General features: G+C 46.0%; 1 protein-coding gene across 3 annotated transcripts in view; it reads right to left on the bottom strand.

Moving 5' to 3' along the window:
- MYO1B (myosin IB) overlaps nt 1–12,034 on the bottom strand; it is a 155,424-nt gene that overhangs the window by 127,319 nt on the left and 16,071 nt on the right. For all 3 annotated transcript variants that reach the window (XM_080933416.1, XM_080933417.1, XM_080933418.1), the window contains exon 2: nt 611–754. In XM_080933416.1, the coding sequence (XP_080789542.1) occupies nt 611–745 (135 nt within the window). In that variant the 5' untranslated portion in view covers nt 746–754. The remainder of the gene's footprint in view (nt 1–610; nt 755–12,034) is intronic.

The following is a 12,034-nucleotide window of genomic DNA, read 5'->3' as shown; positions in this document are numbered from 1 at the left end:
TCGTCCCCTCACACTTAAAATCAATACCCCATTTCATTGGTTGAATTCACACCACACCTTTAGGTTCTCACACACAAGGGCTGGAGATTAATCTATTTCTTTTTTCTAGCTCATGTTTTAAATATATTGACCCAGTAGCACTGCAAAGTCCTTTACAGAAAACCTTGAAAACATTGTCTACCAGTGAATGTGTTTGCAGCTGCCTTTCCGTGCACGCCGTGACACTGACGGCAGCCATGATGCCGGTCTCCAGGAAGCATACCCTAATCTACTGCAGCCCCTTTTCTGAGAACCCACTGCCCTGTTCTGGTGAAAGCTTCTGAGAGACCGGTGTTTCACTCCTCTGAAGGCAGCCAAGATGCCGGCAGATCTCAGCACTCTCTGAACTGCTGTCCTCAGAGGGAGTAACTGAAACACCCACTCTTGTGCTGCCGTGACCTCAGCCCATGTGCAATACCTTGCGCACAGCTGCTGTTTAAACTCGTTGGGAAACGCTAGGCTCATCGGTGCCGTGCCTTATGCCAAGCTAGTAAACACTCAAAAGACTGAGTGCTTAGAAACAAAGAGCAAAGAAAGCATGTGTGAGGCAGAGACGCCTCCACACACTCACATATATCTCATTGTGATCGAAGCGCTTCTTCAGGTTGTCGATGAACGTCTCCTCATTGAGAGGCTCTAAAAGAACCATATCTCCAACGCCGATCATGTTGTCCAGAAGTGAGGATTTCACCTCCATTTTGGCCATGGTTTCCAGCTGGAAGAAAGAGAAAAAGGAGTCAGGTCGGCAAGCAAAACTCTTTCAGATGAGTTCTGTGTACGACCAGAGAAATGACCTCCACCGGCCAGGCAATCCAAATTGCTGAAGTCGATGCCAGCCTGCTGCCAAAACAAACCTATTCCCTGTCCATCCTCCCAGGCAAAGTTCAACTACAAAATGCCAACTGGAAGCCAAAGTCACTGTTGCCCTGTGCTATCTGTCTTCAACCAACACCGGTGCACTCCAGCAGAATCTCTTTCCAGTCCAAACCACCCTTGCCGCCAGCCCTTGCATAGTGATGTCAGACTGGACCTTATATGAACCGGGTTCCTTTAGGATGACAAGCCTCAGCTTTCCAAGAATAATTTACAGGGCATTTCCCCCAAGAAAATGCATTTTTAAAAGATGCCAGTAACCCTTACTGCTCACCAAAGAACTCACAATAACTCCACTAGGGATAGGGCTAACTCGATGTTAGTATAAGCTCTCCTGGGCTGGTGAGATGGCTGAGTGAGCAGAAGACTGGCCACCGAGCCAGCTAACCGGAGGTCAATCCCAGAACCATAAGATGGAAGGAGGGAACCAACTCCTGTAACTTCTCACCTGACTCCTGTACACACATACCATGACAGGCACATACACACCCGAAAACATACCGATTTTAAAGATGCCTCAGTGGGTGAAAGCATTTGCCACCCAGTGGGACAATGAGTTCGGTTCCCAGGACCTGAGAAGAGCGGTACTGAGCAGCTGTCATCTGATCTGCACGCTACACGGTTAGCACACGCTCACCGTGTCGCCAAGATACATGCAAAAGCAAATAAATGGGTTTTTCTAAGTGAGAAGAAAACTTGAAGCTCAAATGTGACTTCTTATAAATGCTCTGTATGTGACGTTAAAGCATCCCATAGCATGATGGCATAGGCAGAGAGGCAGGCTTATCTCTGTGTGTCTGAGACCAGCTTGGTCTACACACTGAGTTCCAGCTCAGCCAAAGCTACACAATAAAACCTTGTCTCAAAGCAAACCAACAAAAAGAATCCCACTGTTACCTGGATACTGTAGCTACGGGAAGAAGTAGCCACATCCAGGAACTATCATCCCAGGTACCGGAAGCTGACTTACGAAGAGCACAACCCACTGGTAAACAGAGGCTGCCTAGCCAATGCAATCTGCCAAGAGCAAACACTGTATTCTCAATTTTCATCTTGACTAGCCGACCCAAACGTGAAAAAGTTTAATCCACGTGGCTAGACCCGAATACTATCTTCCTTTGGCTCAGTGGGAAAAGCTACCCGTGTGGAAACAAAGGTGCCGTGTAACGGTGGCCTTCTTCACCTTGTATGTAGGATGCTACCCACAGCCCACAGAGAAATGCTAAACCAGCAGAGCTCCCAACCTCTGTGCTGTCAAGAGGACCAAAGTCCCTTCATTGTCTTAACTGAGGAAAGGATGCAACGTGTCTCTTAGGTCACAGATGTTGTCAGCTTTTCCATTACCAGATACGCTCACTGTCCCATTCCAAAAAAGTGTATCTGGAACAAAAGTCAAGCTTAAATTGACATCAAGGTACTCATAGCCACAATAATTGTGAATATTGCATTGTATGTATAATGTGTATATGAATGCCCCTGGCACTAAGTGCAAAGTCTACTTGATTCTTTCCATATGGTGGGCCTGCTTCACACTAGACCATAGGAAGGTCTGCTTGCTTAAATCTTAGCAATGTAAGTAAATCCTCACCTTCTGGTGTAAATAGCCAAGTCCCTTAGAGGCAAGAGAAAACCCACCTTCTTGAAATTATAAAGAGAAACAGAAAGACCTAGTAATTGAGTAATTCATTGTTATCAACCTACATATATCCATAAGCATGTCTGTTATTTCTGTTTTTAAAAACAAAGCAGAACAAACAAACAAAAAGCCTTGAAAAACCAAAAAAAGGACCATGAAAGAACCAAGATTTCTCCAATGTTTGAATCAGTAAGTACTTAAGACTCAAGAAAAGAACTATTTTATTTCATTTTATTTACTAATATGTAAATATATTATGTTATTTGTATTGTATAATTTATATTATATTGCAAGCACACCTGCAATAACTAGTGCCAGGCACCACTAAAACCCAACAACCAAAGAGCAAGCAATGGCTCCTGCACTGAGCTCCCTCCTGCACGGAGGGACCCAGCAGCAGCCAGGAGACACCCACAGAAGGACTGGGAACGCCCAACTTTGTCACAATAAATTAACATTTAAATCAAGTTCCAAGCTCTCAGACTCCGACAGTGCCAAAACCACTCGGTCAATGAACGCATTACACCTAATTTGGCAAGCAAGAGAAGAGGGCTTAGGGATTAAGGGAGAAGTCGGTTTGAAAGGGGTTGTAAAAATAACCACCTTAAACCGGCAACTTGAAGGAGTGAGGAGGCTGAATGCGGAACTCTGCCCTGGGTGGCTTTCTGAATATAGTCTATTTATAGAAGCAGCTGGAAAGCCAACACCGCCGGCTGCAGGTGACTGTAATTAAGCAGCCGGCCTGTAAGTACCTAAGCCTGCTTCTCCATCTCTACAAGTTTCAAGAAGTTTACAGTCAGCCGGGTTTGACATTCTATCCTAACTTCATAACCACACGCAGGTACAAATCAATTCAAAAAACTGATAAGAACTGAGAATACAGTTTTTGCAGAATATAATATACCAATAGGACCAACCAAACTGAAAAGTCGATATAAACTGTGTTTCATTACGAGTTTGTCTTTTTAGCATCGGGGGGGGGGGGGGGGGGCATGCCGTCATGTTGGTTCCCATCATCCAAGGTAAAAAGAGGGTACAAGAAAGATCAAGTATATTAGAGCCATTACCTCTAGCATAAGTTGAATTCACTTTGAGATCTTAATATAAATGTCTGACATATGTGCTCTACCAAGAAAAATATGATTTTTTCCCTTCTCTGACAGTGTTATGACTAGCCATGAAAACAAATTTCAGAAGCATTTGCCAACACGATGTTTCCTTAAAACTTCAAAAGAAGTGCCATAGTTTTATATAGGAAAACGGTGAGGTATGTAGTGCACTGTGATACACAAATGTGTGTGTGTGATCATCAAACAACAGGGCTGTGATGTATGCCTGTGTGCGTGTGTGTGCTTTCAACTCCAGGTATTAGCACATACATATGAGCACATACATATCATATATACATTAAATCAACCAACACCAACACCAGCCCACAATCCCCCACTCGCAATATCCGACTCAAGGCTGACTCTGGATCTGATGCCGTCTACCTCTGATGGGCAGGTTTGCAGATTGGACACTTGGGATGTCAACCGCCCCTGCTCGCACCAAACAGGCTAGTCCCAGGGGGGAAACCACGCATGGAGGAGGCAAGGCAGGAAAATTACTGAAAATTATGAGTGAAGGAATTCTACTGACACCATAAATCTCCGGATCGAACTGCACTTAAGGTCCCTGACACCTCATTCCTCAAGGATTCCATGATGTGAGCCCCCCCCCCCCTTAGCTCTCTTAACATTTGCACCCGAAAGCATCTTACCCCGAAGCAAGCAAAGAAACTGGTGCCAGAAACTGGAATGTCAGAACCAAGGCTTGCCCAGCAGAGCTAAGGTATGGGGTATGAGGTGGAAGATGCCAGTCTGCACATCAAAGACCAACAAGACCGGATGGTACTTCACAGCTATTACTGGAGCCCCGCGGAACCATGCCCCTGGGACTCAGACCTCATACCTGTAACATTAGAGGATTTGAATACAGGAAACTCAGAATACTAGTCACGTGCTCATGAAAATGGCCTGTCTGAAAGGCCAACAAGAGAGGAATTTTCTACTCAGAAGGGTCACTGTGCCTGCAGCAGCCCAGCTAAAGCCTGTTTGGCTTCCAGTACCTGCGAAGTGGGCTGCAAAGAGGTAGACGCCAGGAGTTACCACCACACTGTTTCTTCCGGTTCCTAATGACCCAGAACCAACGGTCAGCCAACACGGCCAGCTCTCTGCAGGGAAGAACTCAAGGCCCAGAGGCAAATTCCCAGGTTAGTTTCCTAAGGCTTGGCGGTATTCTCAGTGTGAGTCACCAGCCCATGGAAACAAGTCTACCTTTAAAAACAGTTCCATCTTTAAGGAGAACTCGGACTGATAGTAATTTATGATTTTTCGACCCTTCCCAGCCCTCAAGACGCCTCACTCACAAGAAATGCTTAAGTACAGAAGCCTCACAAAGTCTCCTCCCCAGTGATTCCCTCAGAGGAGGCCATGTAAGTCAAACGCACAGAAAAGCCCTTCCCGGAGAACAGTGGGTCACCACGGTTTTAGCCACGCAGTGAAGAGATGTGTGATTTTGTCTGGGGCATTTTATTTGCCTACATGTAGGTATGATGAGAACGGTGTATATGAAGTCACAAGGTTAGGGCAAGACAATGTATAGACTGGCTGACTACATAGCAAGACCCTATCTCAAACAACAAACAAACCTGATCCAAAACAAGTAAAGTGTCCGTGTGAGGTCGGCTGATCTCCACAGGAGACGTGGCTCTTGCAGGCTCTGTTGGCCATTCAACAAGTAGGCCTAATCCTACTTGCCCTGATCCACTGTTCAGGGAGTTCCCAGCTTCACTGACTTTTGTGGGGAGTTAATGCCAGTTCCTGGCAGATCTACAACCTCCCAGTCCCAGCATAAGCAGGAGGTGGGGACACAGCTTGTGCACGTCCACCTAACACTCCTGGGAGTGCGGGCACCAGATGGTCAGGGCCAGGACTACACTCAACCACACACACAATGTGAAGACCCTTCAGCAGCTCAGCTCCTGCTGCTCTCTGCCCACTGCGTCCCTGTTTATCTCATGACCTCTCTGCAATTCTCAATGTCTTTCAAACCAAACCCATAGCTAACATGAAACTGAGTGTCCTGAATGCACAGTGCCAAGCCTCCAATAGATTTTATTATTTTATAAAATCTAACCTTCCTCCCTAACTTGAGGCCATCTGAAAAACACAACGCCTAGGGGACTTTCTGAGGGGCCACAGGAAGCAAGGCCCCTGAATCACAGAGTAATTAGCCCAGCAACCAACTCACTAACTAACTAACCAGTGCTGTATGACCCCATGACTGCGTGAGCTCTTTACAGCCACTGTCCATGTATATGAGGCAGCTGCTCTCCCCTGGCTGCTCTCAAGTGCTTCTAAAATGACTACTGCTCATCTCAATGTTAGCAGCTTGTTTTTGGAAACCTATACAGTACAAAGCACAGGTAAAAACATTGAAAGCATCATTTCAAACTGTCTCCAAAATCAAAAGAGAATGTAGGATAAGATACCCTAAAGCGTCTTTAGAACCACTGTAACCTAACAGTTCAACAAACTAGTCTACCCCTCATTCACCTTACATTACAAGCTACCCACTACGCAACTCACCGTCACTATGAATACTGCAGATTCAGAGACAGCCATCCCTCTAGCTGTCAACCACATGCATAGATGGGGACAAAAGAACTCAGTTAGTACATGAGCATTCCACCACTCGATGCCAAAACAATAATACAGAAAGCTATTCCAAATTAATAATCAATAGTTATCAGTTAACAAGAAATGGAGGAAACACAGAAAGATATCTTACTGCCCCCGCAATGAATTGTAGTTTTCCAAGTACCACAGGCCAGCAGCAATGAATACTTTCAGCAGAAACACTTCTGCATTTGACAGAGCAGGAACAAATTAGAGCTAACATCTCAGTGAGTAACAAGAATATGAAGTCATAGTATTTTAAATCCAAAACAGCAACTACAGCAAAGCCGAAAACAACTTATGTATAGGAAAGCACTGGAAAGTTATCTTCTGCTTGCTAACAGAAAGAGAAGGGCATTTACAAAAAAGAGCATCTTTAGGATTGTATTGTAGCAACTGTACTGACGTCACTGTAGCATCTTTAGAAGCAAGCCCCAGCCGCAGTGGCTACAAGAGGGCTTCCTAACAGCAGTGCTGTCTTTAAATGACTCTGGTTCCACTCATTAACCTCCAGGTACAGTGGCCCGGTATCATGTCTTATTCCTCGGTATTTCCCCCAAAGTCTACGGCACCGCCCTCATGTACACGGAGGGCATTCAATACAATACAAACAGCACACACAGGTGCAGGCAACTATCAATGTCTGAGTCACACAGCAATGGGCAGTCTCACAGCTGCCCCCGTCTAAGTTCTGTCACAGTGAGGAGGCCGAATAAGAGCTTCGAGACACTTGAGGATTTCCCCCAAAGTCACAATCCCATCAATAGGACAGGAAATAAAACCAAGCACCAAGCCCCAAATGAAGCCATTAATGCTTTTAAGAATGACACGTGAGCTGGAGAGATGGCTCCGTGGTTAAGAGCACTGGCTGTTCTTCCAGAGGTCCTGAGTTCAAATCCCAGCACCCACATGGTGGCTCACGACCATCTGTAATGGGATCTGATGCCTTCTTCCAGTGTGTCTGAAGACAGCGACAGTGTAACTAATATACATAAAAATAAATAAATCTTAAGAAAGAAAGAAAAAGAAAGAAAGAAAGAAAGAAAGAAAGAAAGGAAGGAAGGAAGGAAGGAAGGAAGGAAGAAAGAAAGAAAGAAAGAAAGAAAACCGGGCCAATATGACGAAATGCAATGAGCAAAATAACCCTCATCAAATCCCCAAAACAAAGGCAAGAGAGAGACCGAAAGCTCTACCTCGAGGATCGGAACCTAACTGGAGCCAATTACTGAGAACTGGAATTTACTTCCTCAACCTTTTAAAATAGCACCAAACATCCTCTGGGGGTGGGGATGGGGGTGGAGGTAGATTCATGTCTATTTCATTCAGTCCCAGCAACATGTATAGAACTAATCCTGATGAGGTACTGGCACTGTATGAATGGCCACAGGAGCAATCACAGTACCCCCTCTACCTTTCCCCCACAGCACCCCCAGAAGCTTAAGCAGGAACAGCAACAGAACACCCCACTTTAAAGTCTTTTGATTACATTTATTTAGTGTGCAGGTGAGCATGCCAGGGCACACATGTAGAGGTCAGAGGACAACCGTGGGAGTCTGCTCTCTCGTTTGACCACATGGGTCAGGAATGGAACTCAGAGCACCAGAATTAGTGACAAACGCTTCTACTCACTGAGCAACCTTCCATCCCAAACAGTCCACTTTTGACACTTCAAATGACCTTTCTAATGACTAAGAGAAGTCTGTGCCCACTATAGGAAAAAAAAATAGAAAATGCAGATGAGCAAGAAATAAAAAACTCAAACCAAGATGCTTACTTTGGCCTAAATCCTTAATTTACTAGAATTCTTATGAAAAACTAAACTCATAAATTTTATTTATGTACATTTTACTTCAAAAACAAACAGATTTCTTGGCAGAGAACCCATGACCTCATAACTCTTCTGCCTTCCTCCTTAATCTCCTCTTCTGAAGTCCCTCCACTCTAGGACACATCCCACACAATGCATAAGCATGCCAAAGCTTCCAAAGGTCTCCAACAGCAGCATCTTCAACCAGGCCACAGCTAACTGAACAATGCCAGCGTCCATGGCCCTGGGACCAGGACACATAAACCGTGGTCAAGAGGCTGCAAGTACTGACGGAGAAATTTGTGGAGATGCTGAGAACACGTTTCATTTAGGGGAACCCTGAAGAGACCACCCTTCTGAAGGAAAGAATGGTGTCTGAAGACAGCATGTGGGCAGAAAGCAAAGCTTCAGAGCCAGGGGTAGTCCAGTTCTGAGCCTCAGGAGGTGCGGCTGGGCTTCTTGACTTAAGCATGACCTGGCCTGATTTAGCCCCGTGTGAGGAGTCACTGACCCCAGGCAGCCCACACTCCTAGCAAGCCAGCTCTTAGGGGCTGAATGTTCTGTGTTCTCCCGCCTGAAGCTCTATTTCCCTGTTCCGCAGTACTAGAGGTGAGGCCTTTGAAAAGCAAAAGCCACCTCTAAAGGCCACCAGGAAGGACATAAGGAGATGTTTGCCTTTACAAAAGACATAAATGTGGAGACACCAAGGTTCCTGCAAGCTGGCAAGAGGAGACTCAGCGGCAACCAAACGTAACTTCCAGAGCTATAAGAGACAAAGGTCCGCTGCTTAAGCCAACTCTGTCTACAGTGTGCGTCGAAGCATCTCAGGCGCTGTGACTCAACAATGATACCGTGAGTGTGTGTCCCTGCTCCTCCGAGTAAGGCAGGCTGGCACTCTCCATGCAGACAGGTCCTGCCATGTGTAGTTCTCTGCAGAGCTGGGATTTGGTGGCCCACGTGACCACAGGGGTGTTGTTTGGTGTATGTGAGGAAGAGGGTTGACAAGCATTTGGGACAAGGTTTGCTCCTACTAACATGCTTGGCTAAGAGAAATGTGTATGTGTACTGTCTATCTCCTGTATATTACAAATTGTAGTTAATATATAATTTATTCATTAATATATAATGACTTCCCAGTCTTGTATTTCATTGGCAAAGCCAGTACATGGGAAGGAGGCCCACCACCAGCCTTCGTCTAAGGCCTTCTGCTAAGGCTACTAGATTGCCGCCCAGAGGGCTCTCATTGGAGTTCTCAGCTAGGGAACAGGCAGTGAGGATCAAATAACTACAAGGGCTGAGAGTAAACCCATACGCTGACAGCCCTGAACACAAGTAAGACTGGGACACTGTGGTTATCTCAGGGTTAACACCCCAGAGGGTGTCTGCAAAACCAGAAATGGACAAAATCACCACTGACCAAGGTCAAGGGTGGTTTCCACCTGAGCATGTTACCTGGTTCGATCAACAAGAGCTGCCTAGGAGCCAGTGTCCACTCGTCCCCAGGGGACAGGAAAACAGCATCTAGACCCTGCAGTTCATAAAAAGATGGAGCCCTGGGAGGCAAGGGGGCTGTCTGCAGCTATGGAGAGCAAAGATGATTAACATGTCATCCAGACTAATTCGAAGGATTCTGGAGGTGGCGGAACCGTGAAGTTTTTCGATTACTAACCACAGTATCCGCACCACATCTCCTGCTGGAAGAGAATAACTCCGCTCATAACGAGCAGCGAGTCGGACATCACATCCCAGGCAAAACCTCCCAACAGAAAAACACACTGGCTCCTAGAGGGTTGTTCCTCCGTGAGAGTCAGGAAAGATGAACCATGCTAAGGGCCTTAGAAGCGCCCTGAACTTGCTGTATTATACGCACACCCTTTAATCTGAGTCCTAAATTGCCAAGCTCTTCACAGCAACCCAGAGGTAAGATGTCTGCCTCACTGTGCGTTACCCAAGTCATGCAGAAATAAGCTCACCTGGCACATGACCTACAAATAATGTAATGTGATGTCATCTACAAAGGTCATGCTCAGGAACCGCAAAATTATGTTACCAAAAAACTGTGTGTGGGGGGGGTTATACTTAAATGAGTTTACAACTTTGTGTTGGGGCATATTTATAGCTATCCTAGGCCACAGCTGGCCCACGGGCTGTGGGTTAGATGGACCTGGTACAAGGAAAGACGCCAGGTTCATACCGGTACAGTTGGTACATCCGTCTCAGGCTTGAAAACCATAGAGTCAGACTGGAATCCAGAAGAATTCACCTCTGGAATTCCAATTTCTGACCCCCCAAACTCAGGCTGGGAGCAAAGTGTACACAAACTGGCAAAGGAGAAATGCCTGTCTTTTCCCAAGAATGTCCAGGTACCTAATCTAGTCACCTCATTTGCAAAAAGACCTCTGATCTCCTGAAATCCTACCTTTAGTCTTGATTAGTCTCTCTGCCAACAAACAGGATCCAGAATCACCTAGAGGTGAAAGATGGAAAAATACACTCTGCATGCGTATCACACCGTTCGAGAGTTGGGGTTCAAGGCTTAGCTGAGCACCAGCATCCCTCACTCTTTGCTTCCTGACTGTGGGTGCAGGGTGTCCAGCTCCCTCACTATGTCACTACTCTGTGACAGACTGCACACTTGAACTGCAAGCCAACACAAATGCTTCTTTTTAAAGCAGCCCTTGCTACTCTGTGACAGCAGCAACACACATTCCCCCCCAGAAGAAAGCTAAGGAAGCGGAGCCAACACCATATCCCTACTGTCACTTCCCAGAGTTACGTCTGCTAAGTGTCAGGAACATCAGGAAGAGACATCTCACCAAGGCTCACCAAAAAACCTCATCCTGCCCTCCTTTGCTTCCCCATACCCCACAGAAGCATCCCTCACCTCCCACAAGCCCAGGAGATGCAGAGCACTCGTGCTAAGAGGGAACCTGTAATCATGCCACACAACTCACAGGGAGCAACATTACAAGAATCAATGAGCTAACGTCTGAAGAGCTACAATCCCTGCGGGACAAGGTAGCCAAACACCATAAACTGCCGTTCCGTCCAGAAACACAAACTCAGCTGTACAGAGGAATGCGCTAATTATAACCCTTAGACTCCTCGATCCATTACCTCAAGGCGGATAAAAAGATTCCAAGAAGTCAAATGTTTAGATTGGCAAACGCTGGAACCCCGTTGTGAATGTAAAACTACTCAAAGGTACTGGCAAGCTGACAGCTCTCGTTGGCCCCAGCGGATCCACAGGTGCCAAGAGTGCCAAGTAATTAATAAACTGAATACAGCCATCGAGTAAACTAACTACCCTTCCAGAAGAATCCACTTACTCACCAGAAGGTACCAAGCTCATTTTGTTCCACAGGATAAAAATCCTACCAAAGTCCTCTAGTGCCCTGCCGGCGCCCTCCCTGCTTACATCACCTGTCCATCCTAAGCCGGGACCACTGAATACAGAACAATGATCTCCCACGAAGCTACATCCTAGCCTTCTGCTCCCTTAACAACTTCATCCGATCGTTCCAACCCAGAAGAGCCAAGCTCCAGCTCAGTGTGCCCATGCACAACACCCCTTCTCCAAGCCTCAGTCTCCCCAAGTTTGCTCCTAGAGTTTCCTGTCCCCATTTCCATCATTGCTGACATGATTAATTCTAAAAAGGCTGATTTCCTTCATTTGGGGAATTCTAAAGAATGTTCTAAAAAAAAAAAAAAAACCCAAAAAGTCAGCAAATACCAGTCCACAAAAATCTCAATGCCATTTTCTCAGAAGCAAAGGAAAGCAGCTGCCTGTTTCGGACTCGTCATGAAAAACATGTATTAAAAGTCTAACTATGGACACCACAGGAAGATATGCATAAGATAAACAGGGTGCTCCTCAGGCATACACCCATTCTGTGTGTTTACAGCTATCCACACATTCATTAGCTACCTTTAAAGCCTATCTGGTTATGAAAAAGC

Source organism: Micromys minutus (assembly GCF_963924665.1).
Source record: "Micromys minutus genome assembly, chromosome: 19".
NCBI lineage: Eukaryota > Metazoa > Chordata > Mammalia > Rodentia > Muridae > Micromys > Micromys minutus.
Note: the sequence above shows the minus strand (reverse complement) of the source record. Positions and strands in the feature narration are given on the sequence as shown.